Source organism: Clupea harengus, chromosome 17 (assembly GCF_900700415.2).
Source record: "Clupea harengus chromosome 17, Ch_v2.0.2, whole genome shotgun sequence".
Taxonomy (NCBI): domain Eukaryota; kingdom Metazoa; phylum Chordata; class Actinopteri; order Clupeiformes; family Clupeidae; genus Clupea; species Clupea harengus.
The window spans coordinates 17,986,952-18,013,585 of record NC_045168.1 but is presented as its reverse complement, the minus strand read 5'-3'; the positions used below and the strand labels follow the sequence as shown (position 1 = coordinate 18,013,585).

Below are 26,634 nucleotides of genomic sequence, written 5' to 3'. Positions count from 1 at the left end.
AATGTAGGAAATATTAATATAAAGCCAACATACCTCTATACCTCTCAATATCTCTCTATAAGATCACAATATAGATTGAAAACATTTGTATCATTATGTTGATGTAAGATAGTGCTGATCTCATAACTACAATGTTGCTACTACACAATTCACTTGGAAATGGCATTCTACACTTGCATTCAGAAAGTGCATTCAGTAAGTGCATTCAGAAAGTATTCAGACCCCTTCACTTTTTCACTGTGTCAGCCTTGTACTCAAATCGTTTACATAAATAGTTTTGCCCTCATCAATCTGCACTCAATACCCCATAATGACAAAGCAGGAACATCATTTTGAAAAAAAATTGCAAATGAATTAAAAAGGAAAAACTGAATTATCACATTGACATAAGTGTTCAGACCCTCCGCTATGACACTTGAAATTTAGCTTGGGTGCCTCCCATTTCTCTTGATCATCTTTGAGATGTTTCTACACATACCTAAATTTCCCTCGGGATTAATAAAGTATCCATCTATCTATCTATCTATCTACACATTGTTTGGAGTCCACCTGTGGTAAATTCCATTGATTTAGCATGATTTAGAAAGGCACACACCTGTCTATATGTCTCACAGCTGACATATGCAGTGCATATAAAGATATTATAATATGATATATAATATAAAATTCTGAAGGTTCCCAAGAGCACAGTGGCCTCCATAATTCTTAAATGAAAGAAGTTTGGAACAACCAGAACTTCTTAGAGCTGGACGCCTGGCCAAACTGAGCAATCGGGGGAGAAGGGCCTTGGTAAGGAGAGGTGGTCACTCTGGCTGAGCTCCAGAGATCCTGTGTGGAGATGGGAGAAACTTCCAGAAGGACACCATCACTGCAACTCTCCACTGATCTGGGCTTCATGGCAGAGTGTCCAGACAGAAGCCTCTCCTCAGTGAAAGACACAGGAAAGCCCATTTGGACTTTGTGAAAAAGCACCTTAGGGACTCAACAACTGGGAGAAACCAGACTTAAACTGTTTGGACAATTATTGGCTCAATTCTTTTTTTCTTTTTTTTTTTTAGTTTTATTTTGGGGCTTTTCTAGCCTTTGATTGACAGGCCAGTGAAGACTAGACAGAAGGTGGCTGGGAGAGAGAGACTAGGGCTGGGAGAGAGAGATGACCTCACGCCAACCTGGATCTGGTCCGAAGCGCTCAGTTCCTCAGACTGGGCCAAATGTTCACCTTCCAACAGGACAATGACCCTAAGCACACAGCCAAAGCAGGAGTGGCAAACCACTCTGTGAATGTCCTTGAGTGGCCAGAGCCTGACCTGAACCCAATCCAGCATCTCTGGAGAGACCTGAACATGGCTGTCCACCGACCTTCCCCATCCAACCTGACAGAGCTGGAGAGGATCTGCAGAGAACAGTGGCAGAAAATCCCCAAATTCAGGTGTGCAAAGTTTGTACCCTAGAAGACCTGAGGCTGTAATCACTGCCAAAAGTGCTTCAACTAAGTACTGAGTCAAGGGTCTGAATACTTATGTCAATGTGATATTTGAGTTTTTCCTTTTTAATACATCTGCAAAGATTTGTCATTATTCAGTGCAGATTGATGAGGGAAAAAAATAAATGTGAACAATTTTAGCCTAAGGCTGCAATATAACAAAATCTGAAAAAAGTGAAGGGGTCTGAATACTATCTGAAGCAGTGTATCTTGTGATCAGGGAGTGCTTTACTCAACTGTGGCCCAAAGAAGTCAGTTTTTATCATCATTCAGCCAATGATTGACTAAATGATGCACTGATCAGCACACCCAAGTCTGCCTTCTCCTCCAAGAGGATTTGATGATGCACTTGTTAGTGTGACTCAGAGGGGTCTCACTGAGAGGAGTCTCACTGTGTCACTTGTGCCAAAAAGAAAGTAGGAGCAACTTTCTGCTTAAAGAGTGCAAAGGCAAAGTGTATCCAGTGGTAGGAATCCCACTTCATCTCTAATACAGCCTGTAAACAAACATACACATTCCTTTTCATTTATTTATTGAGGTTGAATTGTTTTTATTACCATGTGTCCTATTTGTTACCTGGTTAACCAGAAGCAACAATGGAGATATAGCAAGTATATATGCATTCCCCCTTTTGTAACATTACCATTGTGGAAATAATCCTCCACCTCACACCTCATCCAAACTAGCGGCCATGTTTCCTGTGCTCTCTGGCTGCGGGCTGCTGGGCCTGAGGATGTGGGCACAGTGCAGCCCTGGAGGATTGATCCTACAGAGAGTGTGTGCGCTGCTCTGCAGAGTGCGCTATCTCACGCCCAATGTCATATTAACATTCCCCTCTCGCCTAAGGGGAGCAGACAGACCAAATGTTGTCCTTCCCTCTGAACAACATCAACCCAACAACCTGCTTGTGTCTGCCTGGGAGAAACTTCTCTTTCTCTCCCCTTCCGCCACGCTGTTTAAAGGGATTTGAGGAGGATTTGCCTCACCGCTTTAGTTCCAGAAAAGCGCTCGCTTGTGGAAATTCTTGAAAGTCAGACTGCGGCGTCTGCTGTCGAGTCATTTTTGAAGTGGTGAAGGACACACACACACACACACACATAGATAGAGAGAGAGAGAGAGAGAGAGAGAGAGAGAGACACACATACACACACATTCACACACACACATTCAAACACACACACATAGTAAGAGAGAGAGAGAGAGAGAGAGAGACACACACAGAGAGAGAGACAGAGAGAGAGAGAGACACACACACACACACAGAGCGAGCGAGACAGAGAGAGAGACACACGTTCACACACACACATTCACACACTCATATCAAACACAAAAGTTCCCCCTGATGCTACAGGAAATCATCTGGTATGGGTTTTTAAACGTGTGTCCAATATCTGTTTCTCTGTGGCCGTGTGTTAGTAGGAGTTGTGCTCAGAAATAAGCATGTGTATAGACAAATGTGAGCCTCAGTGTGTATGTATTGTGTGTGTGTGTATTGTGTGTGTGTGTATTTGTGTGTGTGTATTTGTGTGTGTATGTGTGTGTGTGGCTCTGTGTTGCTGTTGCTGTGGAGTTGACTACTGCCCTATGGCTTTGAGATGTGAGACCAGGGTGGGGTTTGTGCCAGTCGGAGCCCAGAGGCTCTCATGCCACTGTTTTTCCCAGTCTGCCAGTGGCTTTCTGCCGTTATCAAGGCCCTGATCTCTCCAGCCTTTGTGCCGGACCTGCCCCTGGCCTTTTTATGACCCCCCTCACTATATAGTTCTATATTATTGCAAATTTAATGTAATTTCATTCATTTATTGTCATTTGAGGTTTGTTTTGTTTTCTTTCGATTTCTGTATTTTCTCAAGTTGAGCTCATTGTAGGCTGCACGCTGTCTTCTGACAGGTGATGATTGTTTTATGTGTCATGTTATCCAGCCAGATGAGGAAGGAGTAAAGGAATGTAGAAATAAAAAAAAAAGAAAGAGAGATAGATGCAAACCTTTACTGGGTCACCTTTATTGAGGTGTAGAAGGACACGCAGGGCAGGGCCTCCACTGGGGGGGGGGGGGTTCAGGCAGGGCTAGAACACTCTCAGGAGGGGCAGCAGTGGCACTGGGAGTTGCCCCAGGCTGCCTCCCACAATAACACTGAGGCTACCCACATCCTTTGCACCACTGGAAATGAAAAACTGAACCTGCATTCAAACACCTTTGCATGGTGCTCACACCTCAACATAATGACATCCACATGCAAACACGCATACACACGTGTGTACAAACATGCATACACACGTGTGTACAAACATGCATACACGCGTGTGTACAAATATGGAGATACTGTAGATACGGAGATGGACACTACTGTATTTGGCATTGTTCATATTTATATCATTCTGAGAAATAATGGTCATTTAAATGCACTATTCATCATTTCCATCGGCTTACAATGTCCCCGTCACTCTGCGCTCTGGCCCTGATTGTGCATATCTGTGCATCTAAAACCATTCGTGTGAAGTGCTCGAAGTCTGGGGTATGCTGCAGCGTCTACAGAGCCAATTGTGATTTGGTGTAAGCGCTCTGGCCACATTACAGAGTGGAAAGATTACCCTTGCATTTCCGAGGTTGATTGGCCACTTAATCTCCCTGCACGGTGACAAATATCTTTGCCGTTGCCAAGTCAACAGCAAAAGCCTTCCAGAATCCATTGGGGACGGCGGGGCTCACAAACATCTGAAGGACGCAGTGGAGGTCACCAGGCCACGCCACCAACAAGGGCAGCACAATCATCATAACCCTGCCGTCCTCCTGACCTTGGATAAGCGATGATGGGAATAAGGAAATGGCAGTGAGGTGCAGAATCACAACTAGGGCAGGGTATTAGAAAGGAGGGGTGTGGAGCAGAGAGTACCTAGGGTTTCTGTCTGTTTGAAGTGGGATCCACAAAATTGTAGGCTATTGCAGAAACAGATTCGGTGACAAAAGGATTGGAAATTATTTTTCTCCTTACTTCAGAGAATCTTTAACATCCCTACTTGTGGCCAGTTTTGATGCAGTCCAGTTGTAGAGGTATATAAGTGCTAAGATCATTTACAACCTTTCAGATGCACCTCTCAGCTCCCTGAGTCCACAGAAGGTGTTCATTGGCTTCGAGTAATTCAGCGCGGTCATTTGTTACTCACTGGGAATTAGGTTTCATTCCTAAACACGTGAAGGTCACCCTGTCTGCAGGAAGCTATTTTACAGATTTCTTGTGTTGTTTCTTTTTTTTTGTAAACCTTTATTTTTACCAACACAAACAGCCTTCTCAACAACCATGAAGCAAAAATCATTAATTGATATCAGCACAGAAGATGAGGGACGGTGGTGGAGAGGGTGGGGGAGGGGGGGGCATGGAGTGCCATGATTTCAGAGAAATAGAAATTCAGTCACAGTGCAAGGTGTGAAAAACAGATTATAACAAAATTGATTAGCACCCCTCCGGGTGTGGAATATTTGGCGCAGAGTATGCAGCATTTTGTTTTTGTGTGTGTTTGTGTGTGTGTGTGTGTGTGTGTGTGTGTGTGTGTGTGTGTGTGTGTGTTTGTGTTTGTGTTTGTGTGTGTGTGTGTACATGTTTGAACATAGAGTGAACATATGGTTCAATAGAGATTTTCGGCACTTCTCTCCCATCTGGGGGACAAGGCCTGCTCTAAGTGTGATGTGAGATACAACGTTAATGATGTGTTAGTGATTATATTTTGTCATATGAACTTGTCAGCTGTATATAAAGGAGACGTTTTCTGCCTCGTGTGGTTAACCTCTCACTGTCTGTACAATAATGTTTTCACATTTAACAGGAGGCCACTTTGTGCATGGAAAGGTTAAGGCCATCACAAACGGCCTCATACTTATGCAAAATGTGACCTATAAGACTGTTAAATCTTTTCTACCATGTCAGCAAGCCGTTTAGAGCAGACACCAAGCAAAAAAGCCCTGAGTCGGGTGAATGGGGCCCGGATGAGGATCAGTGCTGTTAGTCTATTACCAAGACAAGCCTGGCCCCATCACCCACTCAAGAGATCTTCAGAGAGGATCATGGGTACAGACGGAGAAGTAACACCAAACCGCTGAAGCTGTTGCTAGCAGACAGGAGTGTCTCTGCTCCTCTAGCAGACAGGAGTGTCTCTGCTCCTCTAGCAGACAGGAGTGTCTCTGCTCCGCGGTGCGCCGGCAGCAGCTCTCCGTGGCCCCGGAGTGTGTGGGGCTGCTAATCACCTCCCCGAGAAGCCCTCACACTTCATTAAAGGACATAATCAAGTTCATTACAGTTTCATAGACGTTCAGGTACCAAATGGCTCCAGATAAATCATTGGCTGTGGAGCTGGGCTTGGCACTGGTGAGCAGACTGTGGGGGTTATCTCTCTCTGCCAGGCAGGAGAGCAGACACAGGCACAGGGCAGCACACTGACCGACACCAGCTCTTGCCACGACCTTTGAATGACCTGACAGGAGAGGGGCCAGGGAAATGGGGGTTGATTTGCCCCATGCCAGACTTCAACCAACACTGAGAGGTTATACCCCCCCCCCCCCCCCTACCCCTCCTCACCGCTGCAAAGTTGGGTGGAAAAGTGGCACCATCAACCCTCTCACGGGGTTCTTGGCCTGGTGGAATCCCCCGGAGGGCTTCTCTCCTCTTTTCCCCTATCCTGCTCTGCTTACGAGAGGGTGTCCTTGGTTAACCTGGAGCCCTGGGAAACGTTCCAGCTCTGCCAGAATGGATCTCCTCTCATACAGTAATGTAACATTTACCATGGGGAGAAATAAGAAGGATCCACAGGGACCACAGTTGGCTGGCTGTGCTTAGGAGAGGAGAAAATCACCACCTCAGCCTCAGTATAAAATGGAGGGGAAAGATGAATCCCAGTGCCCAGGCCAATCTAATGGATGCACAGAGGGTAATGGGGTTATGCTGATGAACTGTTTAGAGTATATGTCATTGGAGTGCTCTAGAGTCCTCTCTCTCACATGTGTCCATTAGGGACATGCACTAATGTGGCATGAGCCCACGCCACTCGTGACAAATGAGTGGGTACTAGTGAGAGTCTAGCGTGGTTAGAGAGTCATCATGGCACTCATCCACTGGAGAGGGGAGGGCAGCAGGGAGATCCCAATGGCCGCCACCTGAATCGCTGCCTGCAACTCGTCTCTCAACCCCAACCAAAAAAGGCCAAATAAGCAGATATCCAGGCAGCCTGTTCTCCACTCTGTTTAAGCACGGAGAGGGAGGGGCTGCATGGGCCGGAGTGGAGTACTGCGGAGAGAGAGAGAGAGAGAGAGAGAGAGAGAGAGAGAGAGAGAGAGAGAGAGAGAGAGAGAGAGAGAGAGAGAGAGAGAGAGAGAGAGAGAGAGAGAGAGAGAGAGAAAGAGGGAGAGAGGAAACCTCAGTGGAACAAAAGACCTTCAGGATTAATTAGCCGTCAGATTGGTTGTAGGGCACAGAGGCACTCGCTGAATTCAGAATGGTTTCCACCCCTGCCTGCTGGTTGCCATATCTGAGCCAATGCTACAGCCCAGCTTCACTGGAATGGCTTGCCCATCTCCTCCCTCACTGAATGTGTAGATGCACAAGACATTCAAGACAATATGTCTTCACACAGAGATCCAGCTCTATTATGGATGTATCATATGTTCCCTCAGTGCTGTGTCTTGCCAGAGTGGGCGAGGCTGGGGGATGATGTGATGACACATATCCCTGTACCATGACATGCTTTGACCTTATGCATCATTAAGTGTTTTCTGTGGTTGCTGCCCACGATCATAGTACTGACTTACCCAGTCAGCCTCTAATAAGGGATTGTGCAGTCAGTTGTCATGGCTGGCCACCTTGTGACCTAATTACTATGTCATTTCCTGGAGCACAGGAAGTGTTCAGGAGTGCATGCCAATGACTTTATTTTAAGGATCTCACTGGTACTGCCAGGTCATAATAAAGGACTGGAATAACCTTAATATATGTATTTCCTGACACTGAGTCAACCTAGTGAAATATACAGAGGTTTGTTAGAACAGCCTCCCAACTCCCAGCCATGTAAGTCAGTGAAGGATCTTCTCACATTTCCCTCTAAATAATAATGATGATGATGGTGATGGTGATGATGATGATGATGATGATGAAGAGGAAGATAGAGATGTTGATGCAAATACATCAGCCACTATATCTAGTTGAAAGAAAGATAAAAAAAAGTGTGGTTTTATCTCATGAAACATTGAGTGGACCACTGAGTAGGCGTCTCCTGAGTGCTCCGCTTCAGTGCACTGCGTTCTGGTTCTGCCCTTCTGCAACACCTGCACCTGAGAGCACACAGGATTTTACTGTTGGCATCACTAGGTACACTGGAAATCCATTTCCTACGGCCTGCTTTAGTGAAAGGCCTCGGAGAATGTTTGGTGTTTTCTGACAGCACACGGAAAGACCTCTGCAGGGCTGGCACATGGGCTTGAAGGCCCGGGTCTCAGATCATAGAGAGTGTTCCTGATGCTCCTAAATAAGAATGGGCTAAATGAGAGATGACTTCAGGCTTTCATTTCTGGAAAACCTTTGGCTCTCCCAACACTTAGCTCCCTCTAGTGGAGTCTGAGTAGAAGTTGGTTTGTTTTTCCCTTTCTGCCTCGGAGGCCGAGGTGGCGACGCACGAGCTGTGAGCGTGTGTGTGTCATCGTTTAATTGGGTCTGTTTTAAGTTTGAATCATTTCTTTTTTTATACTTTTTTAATTGTTAAGAGAAGAAAATGTGTTTATGTCCTCCCACAGAGGCTTGTCAACCAGAAGCACGAAGTGCACCTTGGCCACCCACACCATTTACCAACACATTAAAGCTCATTTATGGAGCTCTCCTAGAGACGCTCCTGAGATGCTCTACCAGATGTGAAAGACAAATAGTAATACAGTAATAGTGTTCGGCATGTTTAGTCCTGCTGTTTGTATTTTCCAATACATTTTCAAGAGTCGCTGCCAGGGGCATAGACACAAGGAAGTGGGAAGAAATCAGGTTCCTTATGGCAGTATGGCCAGTCCGCCCACAGTGACTTTTTGGCAGAGGCAAGCTTTGGAAGTCTTGTATGTGGGCACACTGGGCTGCAAGGAAGCTCTGTTAAAGATAGTATTCATATGCCAAATTAGAGTAGTGGGAAATCAGGCAAGATTAATTTGTTGAATTAGTTAGATTTTCAGCTGTTTGTATGTGCTATTAACAACAATATGCCTGAAGGAACCAGGTGTTACTTGACTATGTTCTGATACGCTGTCTGTCAGTACCAGTCAGGCATATTTATGCCATTTTTATTGCTAGATCGAGAAAAGAAAGCTTGCGACACGGACACATTTCCGTTCCAGACTGCGGTCCATGCTGCAGGGCCGGCTGGGCATGTCATGCCGCCATCTTTCTAGATGAGGTGGTCAGAGCTGACACTAATGTTGCACACTGCTAAAGAGATGTGTTTGACATGTTTTCTTTCTTTCTTTCATATAAAAATGAGATTTTACAGGACTGCTAGTGTTTTTCATAGAATCAGTCCTCCACTCACACGCTTTATGTAGATGAGACCTTACAAGCTGCCTACATGTTTGTGTCCTCTCTCTATCCAGCCCAAATACAGCATTTTTTACAATGACATACTTCTAAGGAATGGCGAGCACCTGAACGGTATGCTTTCGACCCACATGAAGTCTTGTAAGAAATCAGATTATTGATTTTTGCCAAGCGGTGTGACGGGCTGAACCTTTTTTTTTTTACTTTTCCTTAGCCAATGGAAATATGATGAAGTCACTGGCTTGTGAAAAGACCTTGTGAACATAATATTCTGGCACCCAGGTATTATTTCGACTGCCCACCCCACTTGTATTACTACTGGAGATGCACTCCATTCAAACACACACATACACATACACACGCTCAGCCTTGGGAACACATTGAAGTTTTGGCCAGTTTTGGCCATCTCTGACATGACTGTTCCACCACTGTACAACAATGCACATCTGACATTTTCCCATGATCCCTCATTGTGTCGTTTAGAGGGGAAAAAAACAAACACCTTGAGCTATAAATCAAATGTCAGGTGTGGCAGTCTACTGGAACCATATCAATATTTCATGATATATGGCTTGCTGGAGGGTTTTAGGAAAGGTAGGACCAGTAGACATGGCAAAGGCTTAGAGCCTACTCAGTCAACCATAGATAGAAAAGCCCCCATATCCTCCCCTTTACGACTATTGCAGTATCCTGTGTGTGTGTGTGTGTGTGTGTGTGTGTGTGTGTGTGTGTGTGTGTGTGAGAGAGAGAGAATTGGGAGAGGGAGGCAGGGAGAGGGAGGGAGGGAGAGTGGGGATGGGGGGCAGGTATGTACGTCAGCTCAATATGTCCATAAATATCATTTGATTTCTGTCTGGCTGTCTTAAAACACACCAAGATGATATGCAATGTGCATCAATGTTGCTAATCTTGGCGATGTATGTGCTTTCACTTGGCAGCAATCATTAAGCTCAAGTTGAAAGCACAGCAGTGGTCAGAAGTCTGCCCATTGGCTTTTCTGTGGTCAGCCCAGAAGCAGAGCGTCTGATATCTTCAGTCACAGCAGAGATGACTTTGCTTTGGCATCAGTGTGATGGTCAACACACTACCGCCCCGCTGCACTTCACAAGATGTGTTTAAATGGTTCCCTTTGCTGAACACATGAAAGTAGCCCCTCCATGCTTGGTGAGATTACCAGAAGGTGTGTTTTTCTTTCTTTTTTTTTTTTCAAGCGATTCCACAGCAATGGATTTTGTTTATATTGGCTTTTGGTGTGTGGATGCCTCTTTTTTTTATCGTGCTGTAAAATTATAAATTAAACACGCATGCATTGCCAAATTTGATTTCAGACAGAGAACAATTGCAAAGGGTTCATTGTGAGTCTGACAGGGTGCTTGACTTTAGTATTTGGCCTTAATGTTAAAATGATACAAGAAATGGCCTTCTGACATGTGACCCAGAGATGAGAGCAGATCCATCTCGCCGTATAATTTTTGCAGTTGTCAGAGGCGCGTGTGGAAGCTGTGCAGTGCAGCGCTGCGTTTAGAGAGGGGAGGCGCGTGTGGAAGCTGTGCGGTGCAGCGCTGCGTTTAGAGAGGGGAGGCGCGTGTGGAAGCTGTGCGGTGCAGCGCTGCGTTTAGAGAGGGAAGGCGCGTGTGGAAGCTGTGCGGTGCAGCGCTGCGTTTAGAGAGGGGAGGCGCGTGTGGAAGCTGTGTGGCGCTGCGTTTAGAGAGGGGAGGCGCGTGTGGAAGCTGTGCGGTGCAGCGTTTAGAGAGGGGAGGCGCGTGTTGAAGCTATGCGGTGCAGCGCTGCGTTTAGAGAGGGAAGGCGCGTGTGGAAGCTGTGCGGTGCAGCGCTGCGTTTAGAGAGGGGAGGCGCGTGTGGAAGCTGTGCGGTGCAGCACTGCGTTTAGAGAGGGAAGGCGCGTGTGGAAGCTGTGCGGTGCAGCGCTGCGTTTAGAGAGGGGAGGCGCGTGTGGAAGCTGTGCGGTGCAGCACTGCGTTTAGAGAGGGAAGGCGCGTGTGGAAGCTGTGCGGTGCAGCGCTGCGTTTAGAGAGGGGAGGCGCGTGTGGAAGCTGTGCGGTGCAGCGCTGCGATTAGAGAGGGGCCGCCGCTAAAGCGCTGATGTGAGTGAGTGTGCGGAGTGGCCCATCATTAGCGACCTCAGCATCCTCCTCCTCCTCCTCCTCCTCCTCCACGGCAGGGTCCTCCTGGCTGATGAGCGGATTAATGAGTGATGTGTGAATGGCCCTCACGACCGCCGGCGTGGCCGCCCTCCCCCGCCACGGCGCAGCGGACCCGAGTGGCGCTCGTTAAAAGCACATCACCAGCCCTCTCATTTCCACTCTCTTCATGTTGCCACTGCCCCCCCCCCCACCTTCCAGGGCAGGTCATGTTATTCCTTTGATGCAGTCATTTTTCTCTCTCTTTTGATGCATTATGGATAAAGGCCCTGATGTGTGTTTTACACCATCTCTCATATTATGAAACCATTTTGTTCCTATCCTCACTTTCTTCTTCTTGACTGCGGGGTTAATCAGGTGGGATTGACACACAGCCACAGAAATGTCCTTCAAGCACCTGAGCCTTCTTTTAGTTCTATTATCATCAGCATTAGTATTTTGGCCTCATATTGTTCACACTGTGAAAGTATTTGAAAACAACTCTATGAAAGGCGCTTGCTTCAATTTGAGAGCAGTATTCAACAATGTTGCACAAGATCATGTATTGAAAAGGTTCTTGAAATGAGCTTACCTGTGACAGAGCCTCGGGCGTGCAGCAGTAAATCCTGATCTGTGTTCTACTGCCACTGCTCAGATTTGTGTGTTTGTGGAGACGTAGTCTATATTGAATTCAGTTCTTTTGTTAAAGCTGTTTCTAAGTCTGTTCAGATGGATACCAGGGGAAGGCCAAACCTTGTTGATAGACAGGTAATGCACTTCCCACTACACAAATTCACAGACATGAAGGTACACAGACTCGCATTCCCTCACACAGAGTTAGAGAGAGAGGGAGGAAGAACTACAAGAAACCCATGCACTGCTTCATCAGCTAATTGTCTTTGACAGTAGTCCAACTTTTACTTTTGTTGGCAAAAGAAAAAGTTCTTACTGCACAGAAGTGTCTGTTCAAATTGTAGAATACACTGGAGATGACAAACTGATTTCCCAACAAATACTTCTTTAGAAGTGGCAGAATTCTGCATAGATATAGTGCATTGATGTGATTCTGTCACAGACTCTGTACCAACCCCGGGCGACTGGAGTTTATCTGTTTCTATTTGTTTGCGGGTGGTGATGTGATCATAACAGTCATGTCTCTATGTGCCATCAGCCAACACTGTCAGAAAACTGTGGCACTCAGCATCACATTGTGCAAACTTGCTTGTGCAAAGTGACGCCATCACTCATTTCACGTCGGCGTCTCCATAATGGAATCTGTAAGATGTCAGAGAGTGTGGAGCCTGCCTTCCCAACCCGCGCGCTTGCGTGCTGCTGTCACCCGACGTCCCTGTCCACTCATGTTGCCTGCCCTGTGCTTAACGGACAGCTCTGGTCCTCGTGTCCAGCCAGAACCTAGTTAGCACATCACATCCACACGCTGAAGTCATGGGAAGTATCTCGGCCATGTAGGCCAGTGTCCATGTTCAAACCGGGGTGTTTTACACACCGTAGTTTTTTTCTCTAGCTACCTTTCTCTTTCCCTCTCTCATTTCCTCACCCTGACTCTCTTGTTCTCTCTCTCTCTCTCTCTCTCTCGCTCTCTCTCTCCCCCACCCCAAACCCTCTCTTTTTTCCTTCCCCCGCTCTGTGAGCCATTACCTCAGGTGTAATAGTTTCCAGGTCAGGTCATCTCTCGGGAGATGTTGTGGAGCGGTGCAGTTGCCTGTGCTGTTTTGTGAGGGTCAGGTGTACGCTTAGTCGCTCAGGTGGCACAGCGCAGCTCTTGCCTCATGCATATGGGAGGGAGGGGGGGGGGGGCAGGAAGAGGGCTGGGGCTGGGGTCAGGGACCCAATGCTCAGCCTACTTTATATTTTTACCCCAGTCATCACAGGCTTTTTTTCCTCAGTGTTTTGTGTCTATGTGTGCCATGTGGCTGGTAAAGGGAAAAAAGGCTGTTTTATGATTATTGTGGCACAGCCTGGCTGATCTGAGTGACAACTCCCTGCTGATGGAGCTAAAAGCATTGCTGGGTGGAAATCTGTTCCACAGACTGCAGGGCCATCTGGACTTTGTGCAGAGAAAGAAAGGGAGAAAGGGAGAGAGACAGGGAGATGGTGGAAAAGGTTGGACATTGTTTGAGGCGACATCGCGTGACACTTTTTTCAAAAGACAAAGAAAACCTGTACGTTGTAGTTCATCCTCCAGGGACATTGTCGGTCAAGATCAGTTTTCCTGTCATGAAACCAAAAAAGCATTCAAAAAAGAGCTGTGGTATCTACATGTCCCTTGCACTTTTGTATTTTTCATTTGAAGGGAGACTGTAGGGGCACACGTTACACTGAACCACCAAGGGGGGAGAAATATTCCTCTCTGCAGGAGCTCTGGTCACTCAGATTGTTTTTTCCCAAAGAAATCCTCCCAAGGCGAGCTGTGGTCACCTGAATGGATATCAGCCTTCAGAAAGCCTCTACTCTGCACTATGAAGCCTAAGGCAGAATGATTTAGGTCCAGGAAGACACCATTCAAAATTGGAGAATGAATTGTTAAATACCTTCATGAAGAAATATTTGACGTGGCCCCGTTTATATGCCACCATCGCCGCTCTGCCTGCGCCTGATAAGGTGTCTGGGACTTAGAGAAGAGAGAGGGGAAAAAGATGACCCTTGCACGTGCAGTCATATGATTGGATTCTCATGAGGAAGAGATTGCAGGGTACAGTGCCGTCATGGTCTGCACTGTTGAGACATGCATGTTAGCACCCCCACATAAGCAGTGCGCTTAATTGCAAGACAGTATTAACCCCCTCACCCTCTGTTCTGCTCTGCCCAGCCAGCCCACCCCCAAGCCACCAGGGCCACTATTTCATTTATTGGCACTCAGTTATTGAACTGTGTGTGTGTGTTTGGTGTGTCTATGCAAGTCTATGTGTGTTTGTGTGAGTGTCTTTTTGTGGGGGAAGGAGCAGGTTTTTCATAGGATTTTCAAGTTTATTGGTGAGGCCACCCATATATACACCATATTCAACCGTATAGAGCCATTGTCTACATGCTTGGTGCATGACTTCATATAAGGTCTGAATTTATAATATAAGATCAATATCAAATACATTTTTTCACTGGTGTTTGACTGGATCTAACTGATTACGCTGACAATCAGATATTGGATAATATGGGAATGGCCTTGATTTCACAGTGTTGCAAATCCTCATGGAGGATGCCATAAAACAGCAGCCTAATCCTGCCCAGCTTTGAGTGCTGTGGCACATACATGACAGCACTGTTTTAGTCCTCAGTCCTCTATCCCTCCATCCTGTTTCAGTCCTCTATCCCCCCATCCTGTTTCAGTCCTCTATCCCCCATCCTGTTTCAGTCCTCTATCCCTCCATCCTGTTTCAGTCCTCTATCCCTCCATCCTGTTTCAGTCCTCTATCCCCCCATCCTGTTTCAGTCCTCTATCCCTCCATCCTGTTTCAGTCCTCTATCCCTCCATCCTGTTTTAGTCCTCAGTCCTCTATCCCTCCATCCTGTTTTAGTCCTCAGTCCTCTATCCCTCCATCCTGTTTCAGTCCTCTATCCCTCCATCCTGTTTTAGTCCTCAGTCCTCTATCCCTCCATACAGTAGACACTCTGCACTGGGTGGTCACCGCCCCACCACACCCTAGCACACTTCTCCATACTGTTTCAAGCAGGCCCTGGGCTCTGTAAAGTGCCTTGAGACTATTTTATTGTTTTGGCGCTATATAAATAAAATTGAATTGAATTGAATTGAATTTCTCCGCCATTCAGACACTGGAGTTCTGAAACACCACTTTTACTTTATATTACAAGACATTATTTTCTTTGTTCTGTACTAGAACCTTTATACTGCGTTCAACCTGTTGTGTGCAACATGTACCTCTTACCACCCATACTTTAGTCTGTTCATGTGTTTGAACATGCACATTATTCCTCAGTGTTATTTACAAATACATTGACAGCATATTCTTTGGTGCATTTGGCTTTCACCAACACAACCTCTTTATTTCAATATACCGTAGCTAAAAAGTGCCCTTCTACCATAAACACTGCATTCTTACACTCATTCTTAATGTCATGTTACTGGACAATTTTCCCTCAAACAAAATTATTCAGCAGTTTATAAAACCTCTCCCCAGCCCCTCCCATTAGCCCCGAAGAAAAAGACGTTTAGGTTAGGGATCAGTGGAGAAAATGTCCCTGTTGACATTTGTGTTCCCAACACAATATTGACTTCTGGGCGGAGAGCCTGCACAGCTTGCGTTGACATTCAACATTACCCAAGGAAAGAAGTTCAGTGGCTTCTATAGGTTTCTGTTTGCTGAAGCACGTTTTTTTATTTAATTGAAATTGATTTGTGAGCAATAGGGGATGAATGTCTGTGTTGTGATATACCTGATATTCTGCTGTTTTACCACAGCAGGTTAAACCAAAAGATGTGAGTTTAACATTAAAGACATAGCTAGCATAATAAGTAATGACAAATAGGCTACCAATTGTCATGTATTTTCATAATCAAACTGATAGTGATTACTCATGGGTTTCTAAATAGGTACATCAGAACAGTTAATATAGCTATACATCATTAAACAATACAAAATCTTTTTTCATTTTGAATGAATAGACCTTTCAATTACCTGCCATTTCTTCCCTAATGTTACAGTGCGTAACGTGAAGTGCATTAATTTCTACTACCCGAACACTGTGAAGTCCATTATGCCGTTCATACCACTCAGAACTGCTTCTTTCTGTGGTATAAAATGGGATTGTTGATGATTTTGGGTTGGCCTATCAAACACCGGGGGGACTTGGGCCACTCCAGGCCCCCCATATGGACACATCACTGTTAGAATCTAACTTCCAAGTACTCCCGTCTCTAAAGGTACTTTCTCTCCTCTTCTCAAATGCTAATAATCATGCTTTATGGAGTGAGCTAGAAGCTCTTATCCTTGTCAGACCTTCACAAGGTCACTGGAGCCGGGGGGTATTCTGCTGCACTCTCCTAAATGCAGGCCCATGAGCCTTCTGGACTCTCACAGCTAATCTACCTGACAGCTTGTGCTATCTGTTTCAACGTGTGGCATTTCAAGGTGTGCTGATTTGTGATTACCACAAACATAGGGAATGGCCTTTGAGAGAAAAGTGACTCTTTTAAATGACTATAGTGTTTCCCAGTCAATCAATACTCCTCAATGTAGTCAACACAAAATGTTGAGGGAGGTGCAATTTTGTGGTGGCATCAAGAGGATGTTTACCTATTCTCTTCAACAGTAATTAGGATTTAAAGGGTACTTAAGTACTTGAACTGGTTGTCATTCCAATCAACCTTTCCCCCGGTGTGTGTGTGTGTGTGTGTGTGTGTGTGTGTTTGTGTTTGTTTGTTTTTGTGCGACTATATCAACTTCCTCTGTCCATGTAAAAGTGTTCTGATTTTGATAGGATATATTTATTTATTCCAAGGATATATTTATTCTTATTCCAGAGGTTAGGGTGCCACCATTACACTTTTGGCCAAGGGCACTTTTCAGTGGCAGTGAGCACTAATAGCACTAGGCTTGGAAACAATGCAGAAACCTGGTCTATAGCCAGATAACCCATTTTCAGATTCATTTTCAGTAGCTGCAATATTTGCAATATCACCCCCCTAATCCTCCTAATGTCACTAATAATGAGTATTGAGTTGACTTTGAGTTCTATGTTTCATTTTGGTCAAGAGACATTCAACAATGCATTGCTAAGGCCTGTTCAGAGGACTAGCTACTATCTTAATTGTTCATTATTTTAACTCTATGCATAATTGAATGGGTCTTTGCCTGATCTTCTGATTAGCGTGGTTCCTGTGCCCCCTTCAACGTGACTCCTTTCAATTTGCATTCATTAAAGGCAAAGGCATAACTTTATTATTCAGGGTCAAGGGTTAGTATTTTTTAGACCCTTGGGGTAAAAGGCGCTGGCACACCAGGGGTCCAACCCTGATCTCTTGACCATCTTAGGCAAACCTCGGCGATGGTGGCACCCCTTCATCGTGGCTTCAGCTGTGCATTGGTTTTATGCATGCAGAAAAGAGGCCATCAGCACCTTTTGCAAATTCAGTAATGTGGTATAATCACATTACATTTATTTCCATTGTTGCTTTTTCAATTTCCACATCATTTCAGTCACTCAGCAGATGCTGCATACAAATGAAACTTCATTTATACACTGACTCATGCCCGTCTCCCCAAGGGCATTGTGGGATGCCGCTACCTCCGTGGAGGGGGTGGGATGATTCCACAATCAGGCAGAAATGAGAGCGTTCTTTTATCACTTAGCTCAGGGTGCAACCCCTCAGCGGATGTGGTGGCGCGGTGGGTGGGCAGGTTTGTGGACGGAGTGTTTCACAGCTCCAGCGGGGCCATAAACACCAATATGCTCAGTAATGGCTTTTTTAGAGCGCTGGTTTATGTCCCCTGAGCCATCACCAGCCTCGTGGCCACCGAGGCCCTGCCCAGCAAACCATCATAGCTGTCAGTAGGCATCACAGTCTTTAGCAATCAGCTGTTTTGTGTGTATGTATGTATATATATACATAGATGTAAGTGGTTAGATGAGCTAGTGGGTGGTTGTGTGTGTGTGCTGGATGGGTATTTTGTGTACATTCATGTATTTTATAGTATTAATCTCATCATTTACTTGTGGTTTTTAGCATTGACGTGATGAAGTAAACTCGATGTGTAGGTTGGTAACATCTGTTAATCAGTATGGGTGGGATTGGAGGGGGCAGAGAAGTTGGCCGCAGTGCCTCTCAGGCGGGCACCATGTGCTCAGTCACTGTGGGCACACACTCAGCGCCGGGCACAGATGGCACGCCTTTCTGATGTCACCAAACAAATCGCCGCATTTCATTAGCGAGAGGGTTTCACACTAATGCTCGCCGTACAGCCGGAGTGGGCTGCTTTATTGTCATCAAATTATTTTCCTGTGGCAAACATTTTGACATGAATTAGCGAGGGCTGCCCCACTAGTAGCGGTGCCAGAAGGAATGTCACAGCACTGCAGACGTGACACGTTGCAGCGTGTGTGGGATGTGCTCCCCAAATTCAGCCACTCAGCTCTTCAGAAGTGGCAAACGAATGAACTGTACATGAGGAGATTCTTCAGAGCAGATGGTCTTGTGCTACATTAGCTTTTTATAACAGACCAGTAGATCGTAAATCTTCTAGCCGTGTGGCATTGGAGTAAATGTGCTATAATTACTATTTCACATGTCAATAATACATCCCTAATGTGTTCACTAACACTTTATTTGAAGCCCCACAACAATGTTTAGAAAGACCTTGTTAAATATGTATTCAAATGTGTATAATTTACTCTTATTAAATACATCATTAAACCACTCATGAGTCAAATGAATGAATCAAATTAAGTAATGTTAACCTGTGTCCCTGTGAATTTCATAACAATAAATAAGTTCTTTGTTCACAAGAGAGAAATCACAGCACCCCTGCTTGCATGGAGGAGAAAAGTCAAGGAAACCTTCGTTGTGTCTTGCAGGACTTTGCAGACGCAATATTCCACTTGGTGAGGGAGAGATACCGGGCGCTGGCAGGCGGCTCCTCCCCCATGCATGCACGTCACAAAGCCCTGGCAGGCATCGTAATGACCAGAGGTATGGCAAGAACATTTTCATTCACATTTATTTATTTATAAAAATAGAAATACACCATGGTGAATTATTCAAACCCTGTATAATACAGAGTACCCAGCTCCACTGCATCCCTCCCCACCTGCCGAGTGCATACTGTATGCCCAGAGAGGATAGTAGCCACTGGGACATTAAATATTGAAACTGATCTTGAATGGGAAAGAAAAAAAAAAGGAGAGGGAAGGATGTATCCTTATATTAATTTTACCAGGATGTTCCACTGTGCCAGGTGATTTGGGTCTTGGCAATTGGGCCAGATTTCATATATTCTTTTATATATTTCAATATATTATTGTAAACAAACTCCTAGCAAATGTCCATGTGATTCTAAAATAAAATAAATCTTACTTTTTTGCCAACACCAAATTTAAAACTTGAGCAACTGCTCTAATGGCTAGCTAGCATAATGCTATTATCTCAGTGTATATTTTATATAATATAAAGCACTTAGATGCTGTTAACTTAGAGCTATGTCAAGGTAACACAATATGATCTAGCAATCTGTCCATGGAAAAATCACAATATCAGCCTTTTTTTTCAGCGCTTAGCGAAATATCACAACACCAGCTTTTTTTTAGTGTTTAACGAAGAAACTAAAAAAAAAAATCAGTGTGTTCAAGTATCAGAAAATCGCAAAACCAGCCTTTTAAGTACGACAGAGTATTCGACCACATTAAGGGGGAAAAAAGAGGAATGCGATTTTTTTTTATTTTACATTTCGAGAATAAAGTGGACATTTTGAGAATAAAGTCAAAATGTTTGGGAATAAAGTCAAAATGGCTGGCTAGGTTGATGATTTTAATTCTGCTTGGCTGGTAATGTGAAGGTAAAGCAGAAAGGAATAGGCTTTATACGTTATTGATATGTTACAGCTTTCACTTAAGAATACAGTTGCATCACTTCACTTTATTTTTTTAGAAATGCAAAATAAAAAACCTCTTCCTCTACGTTAAACTACATTAAAGGGATACCATGGAGGTGGAATAAACTACATTAAAGGGATACCATGGGGGTGGAATAAACTACATACATAGAGTCTGAGTCTGACTTTTTACACACAAACAGACTGCATCCAAAATATTCAACTATATAACAAAAATGCATGTTCAGTCAGGCAGATTGGGCTCAAGGTGGACCCCTTTGGAACTGAGGGCCCGGGGCAGCTGCTCACCCCATCCGATAGACCCTCATGAGTACAACTGATAACAAACCAATGACACACGATATGTAATGTCATGTAATGTTCCTATCCCCTTACCAGTGAACTGTGTTACGGAGAGATGGAGAGCCACTGGCAGATGTGTTGTGCCGGTGCAGTGTGGTGTTGTTTAGAATTGGCGATGTGGCATTAAGAGTGTTATCTGTCATATTGGCTCTACCAGACTGTTTGGGGGTCAGTGGCGGTATCAGTATCAAGATTCCCTTTGAGGGGGCAGCAGCTCATCAATTTCTACTTCAGTGAAATCATCGTTGCCTTGACCCTAATCCCATCCCTCTCCCTCTCTCTTTTTCTACGCATACACACACATAGACATACACACACCCATACAAACATGCACACCCCCACACAATCACACACACACTCCCTGCCTGCCACCCAATAATTGGTCTGTTTGTTTATTAATAAGTGTGTTATCTTCAAAGATCCAGACGCTGGCAGCCCAAGTATTTGTGGCATGGGGCTAGCAGACAAACTTGACAGAAGCACTAGGGGCTCTGTTCTTGGTTGGGAGACAACTATTGGATGTCTCAGACGCTGCTCCCGCGTTGGCAGAATACTAATGAGAACTCAACTTTGAACCACTGGACCCCCATCTTCACTCGCTCTCATATATACACACCCCAGCCCATGGAGAATGTTTTAACCTGGCTAAGATTGCATGTCTTTTATTTTGGTGATCTGAAAAGAGAGAGAAAGTGAATCAGGCAGAGTAAACAAGATTCAGTGTGAATAATCCCATTTCAAGCGCAGCCCAGTGTGGATAATTTGGAAATCTCCTTTACAACATCAGATGTATGACGGCAAATATGAAGCCTTGGCAGATTCCTGTGCTCGAGTCTTTGTCTTTGGAGAGAGGAGATTATTTAAAGAAGAGATTCTCATACTGGAAGTGAGTTCAGGAGGGATTTAGGATTCTAGCGAGGTTTCAATCTGTGGTTTTGCCTATACATTATTTGTGCTCCCCTGTGAGTTGGGTCACCTAAAAATGAAAATGGTGTGCTGTTTAGAACTTGGGAAAGCTATATTAATCTTCAGGAGCCTGGTTGGGTATTTTACCATCCCTGTCGTCTAGTACAGAATGAAAACAGCAGGAACAGCAGTATACCCATACGGTTCTAGTTCGTACTTTTCTAAATGTTTTGTACATTTCTTGTTTTGTTACCTTTTCTACACATAACCCTTTTCTCCTGTGTCAGAGCTGTAACCTGCTGAAAACTGCTGTTATGAAGAGAGTCCAACCTGGCAGTGCTGTGCTATGGGGATGAACCAGTTTTCAAAGCAATGTGATAGACGAGATAGATGACATTGTGACTGATTATTCAAGCTCATGTCTGTTATAGTTAGGGATGGGTATCGTTTGGTTTTTATCCGATACCGGTACATAACCGATACTTTTAAAACGATACCGGTGCCTAAACGGTGCCGGAACCGATACTTTTATAAAAAATAAAAAAAAATTTACGATTGACGACATTTAAGAAAGGCTTTATTGCCAAATATATGAACTGTTTAAAGTAGATTATATATATAAATAAATACAAAACACCTTTTAACTTAAAACTTAAATAATATATGAACTGTTAACAAAAGTTTAGACTATACTTAAATAATTACAAATAAATACAAAACACACACACACACACTGTACACACACTACAGCTTCAATACTTCAGCAATTATTTTGTTCAATTCAATTTTTTTTCTTCAAATTGAACAATATATTAACTGTTTAAAGTATATTATAAATATAAATACATACAAAACACTTGGCTTCAAACGTTTTAACTTCAAACTATGAACAGTATATTAACTGTAAACAACAGTTTATAGTATACTTAAATAAATATAAATAAATACAAAAAACAGCTTCAAACTTCTTTTGCAAAAATATGAGCATATTTGCCTTTGGAGTCAAAAATGTATTATTTTGTTTGCATTTATTTCATGAAATTTCACCATTTTATGATTTGTTTATACCTATCTTTTCTATCTTGTTTATAGTTAATCTTGTTACTTGAACACACTGAGTACGAGAAAATGTGTACTGCCCCTTTAAGAGACTACCGTAGGTTAAGTATAGCCGTCATCTCCGTTTATTTTTCAGTCTTCGGTTGCTGATCTGCCGCTGACTCTTTGCCTTCTCTCCACTCTTTTCACGCAATTGTTTTGTTGCATTTGCTGCACGTCGCGATGTTTGAATATTTTGGTGCGAAATACAGCCACACTTTTGACCGTTTACCTTTCGGTATTTTCTCTGTTAAAAGGTTGATGGCTAGTTCTGTTTGTGCTTGCTCTGTGAAATGCTGCATGCTCTTCACTGTCATAAGACTGTTGCTATGAAAACACCAATGAGCGTGAGCGACACAGGACAAAGTTTACATTGGGAGCTGGGGCAGTTTTACATGTGCCCCGCGGAATCTGCCTAGCAACCGTTTTCAATTGGCTCAGGCACCGAAATGAAGCACCGAAATCTGCGTTGCATTTCGGTCCGGGTAGGTACCGGTTGTATTGGAACCGGTTCCATATTGGTACCGGTTCTCGGTACCCAACCCTAGTTATAGTAGGACATTTGGTAGAATTGGCACCTCACTCCTCACCACCATGAACCATTTCAGGGACAACAGTCTTTAATGTTGACTTATCCTGACGATGAGTCCCATTTTGACCTAATTTAATTTTTTGTACATTTAGCAATGAAAAAGCGACTTCAGAAGCATGGCCTCCTGAATCTCTCCCGGCTGGAATGTGATGGAAATGAGTCCACACACACACTCACACACACACACACACACACACACACACACACACACACACACACACACACACACTGACATTGTTGAGCCTTCATGCTACTGGAGAAAATAGATTTAATGCTAATTTTGTAATTATGAAGGAAAAAAGTATTTTTTCTTAAAAAAAAATAGACCTTTACCGCTTGTTCCGGACATTTTGTGAGGTGCCGTCTGAAAGCTGTGGAGCTTACTGTGAGACAGACTGAAGTAATTGGTTCTTTTGCACAGACAGTGTATGCTTTTAAAATCATTTAACGTCCTTTAGTCAAGGAGAATTGAAAGCATCATTTTGATGGTTTCTTATGACATGGAGATGACTTTGTTGAGAAATTGATGATCTGCTTTCTTTTCCTTTTGCTATCTTATTATGCGAAACTCATTTAGAAAATGCATGTGTAACGATGGTGATTAACCTTTCACCATCAAGAGAAGCTACCCCTCCAGCAGAAGTACACTTCACAGTGTAAATACCATTAATTACCATTTGCTGCCAATTACCAGTTGCCTAAGTACCAGCTGGGGATCATGCAGGATGGTGGGAGAGGGGATCTGTCCACTGATCCATTTCTGGAAAATACTGCCAAGGGCCTACCATAGGCTCAGGTCACCAGTACGGATCATTAACACAGATGAGCTACAGCATGTTACAGTGTACAGTATTGTTTGTTTAATAAGATTAACATTTATTTGTGAGTTGCGGTTTATTTCCAGGTTTTATAATGGTGTTACCAAAATGTGATTACGGCCACTTTGTTTAGAAATAACCTTTGTTCATTGTTTGCACACTCACAAAACTATTAGTAAGTTCTGGCTGCTGGTTTGTTTGTAAATGATGTGAGCTTACCTGGTGAATGTTACACATGGTGAATACTCTACCAGTGTTGCTTTACATGTTACACGTGGTGAATACTCTACCAGTGTTGCTTAACACGTTACACGTGGTGAATACTCTACCAGTGTTGCTTTACATGTTACACGTGGTGAATACTCTACTCTACCAGTGTTGCTTTACATGTGGTGAATACTCTACCAGTGTTTCTTAAGTTGTAACTCGGCAGTTTGCTGACCTCACAAGCAGGTGAAGGAGGTACAACACCGTGTTCAGATTGGGCCTTTTCTCCTATCTCTCACTTCTCCTTCTCTACTGCACAGGCCTTTTCTCCTATCTCTCACTTCTCCTTCTCTCTCTGTGCTGCTGCCAATTGTTAAACTAAAAGCTGCTGCGCCAGAAAGTCTCTCTCTCCCTCCTGCTCCCTCTCTTCCTCCCTCTCTCCCTCATGCTCCCTCTCTCCCTCCTGTTCCCTCTCCCCCTCTACTTTGTGATAATTTCATGGCGTGATAAAGAGCAAAGTGGCACAAAAATCACTCTGCGCCTTTCTTCTCGCGCTTCTTAGAGCAAAATTGATCTAAACAACCGCTAAGTGGAACATCAGTAAAGAAGGGGGGAAAAAGACGCAGGTAAAAGATGGGCTGCAGTCTGCCGTTTTCCCCCAGAGGAGAGGACCTCCTCCTGGGTACTGTTAAGCATAAATTACTACAGAGAGTCCATCTGAACCATTTTAGAGCCAATACGGCCCTTTGGTGAAAACCTCAGTTCCTCTCTATTATTTGATCATTAAACCAATGCCATACTTTATAAGGAAATCACTTACTTCAGATATGATAATGTTACACTAGTTTAGGCAAGGCAAGAGTGAAAAACAAAAAAGGTAAAAAAAATAAAAAAAATACATAAAACATAAACATAAAATTGACAAAAAACAGCAATATAATAAAAAGATAAATAATATAATGAAAAGAAGAAAGTATATAAAGTAGGGGGAACACTTTATTTGAAGGGGTGTGCAGAACACTAACATGACATCATCATAACCATGACATGACAACGTCATGAACATGAAGGAATGAATGTTGATGAACATTGTCGTTAAGTACTTTATGTCATTTCTAATGTCAAGTTTACATCGTTTAGGATGTCTTTGTTATGACAACTTGACATTAACCAAGACAACCTAACCTGTAAATGTCTTTGCTATGACGACATGGTACCACTGTAGTTGGGATCAAAGGAATTATTCATGATAGTATAATAAAACTTCGACATCTGGATGACAAGTCTAAATTTTACTGCAGGTGTCATGTCATGGTTGTGATGGTGTCATACAGTGGAATAAAAACCTAGTTGAAGTAGCTGACTGTTTATCTCTTCTCTCTTCTATAAGCCCTGCTGGGACTGACTATAGGGCTACTTCCAGAATGAGACTACCAGAAGTGCAGTAAGAGTAGAGAGCTAATTTTAGAGTGTATCATAGGCACATGAATGGATTGAAAAATGGCTACATTTGGGGTACATCTAAGATCTTCTGGCAGTTTCTTCCAGTTGCATGCAGCATAACAGCTAAATGCTGTTTGGTCTCTGGGTTCTACTTTGACCTAAGAGCCCTGCTCGGTTTGTGTTCTTTAAACATATCAGAGATGTATGTATTCGGGGCCTAAACCATTCAGTGATTTATAGACTTGTACCAGGACTTTACATCAATCACTTAGTGGTTTAGTATAATAATAGTTTATATCAATCATATTGCAGTTCGGACTGTAAGCATGTTTATCATGGAACAGAGGTTGAGATGGATAAATAGTTCAATTACTGCAGAAATCAAGGAATACTTGAGGCACTCGCGGAATGAATGTTGACTCCACTGGGCAGGATAGGGTGGAAGAGGCAGGATGTTGACTCCACTGGGCAGTTTTCTCCGATATTCAGATATAACCATGATACAACTAAGTAGGCTATAAAATGTTACTTAAGCAGACTTTTATAGGGGAAAAGGACATATAGGACCTCACATATTGTGCAAAACATACATTATGTAGGATCTTGGATGATCTATTAGCAGAAATGGAATATAGTGTTCAAAATTAGAAGGGATAAGTATTCAGTTGGTTGCAATCTGTTGCCTCATTGCTAGATGCCACTAAATCTTACATACTACACCTGTAAAAGCAGTACGTGTCTATAATGATTAAACCAGGGGTATTTCTAGCTATTGAAAATATCAGGGGCTAAGTCAAGTTTGCCTGGGGCTTGTCTTGTTTTGTCTTTGTTTTTTTAAGGGCTATCTTGCTTGGGTTACTATATAGTCACGTCAGTAAAAAAATTTTTGGCATCAACATCATTTGTTACATTGTGTAATATCCATGCTCAATGATTTACCTTGGGTTTGCTTCTTCAAATAGCCAAGGAAGCTAGATTATTTTTCAAACTGATTTTCATCTGGCTGCATGTGCCTCCCAACTCCCACGCTTGATTATTCCCCACTGCAACTTCCACTCTGTTACCCAGTCTGTCTGGTGCTTTGCCATAAACACTTCCCTTCTCCTGGCTATGCTTAAGATACTGGGGCCTATAGCCCCTAACTGACCGGTCAGTGACCACTGACAAACCAGTGCTTAGTGCAAGGTGTCAGAGGCATTGACCGTAAACAACCATTCCCTGGAGCTCCCCCTGGTGGCACTATCTTAGGACACTGTGACAGGGGTCTTAAGACTTACCAGTTTGAGCTACACTGTGACAGGGGTCTTAAGACTTACCAGTTTGAGCTACACTGTGACAGGGGTCTTAAGACTTACCACTTTGAGCTACAGCTGCTTTTTTTTGCTAACTTTGGGGGAGGGGCTGCAATATTTTGTCATACTCAGACTTCGAGTCATTATTTTACAAATACGCTATTTTTTTATATTGATTTA

General features: G+C 43.7%; 1 protein-coding gene across 1 annotated transcript in view; it reads left to right on the top strand.

Moving 5' to 3' along the window:
- Positions 1-26,634, top strand: part of adarb2 (adenosine deaminase RNA specific B2 (inactive)) — a 133,423-nt gene that overhangs the window by 89,091 nt on the left and 17,698 nt on the right. The window contains exon 4 of the mRNA XM_031584138.2: positions 18,723-18,837. Coding sequence (XP_031439998.1) covers positions 18,723-18,837 — 115 coding nt within the window. The remainder of the gene's footprint in view (positions 1-18,722; positions 18,838-26,634) is intronic.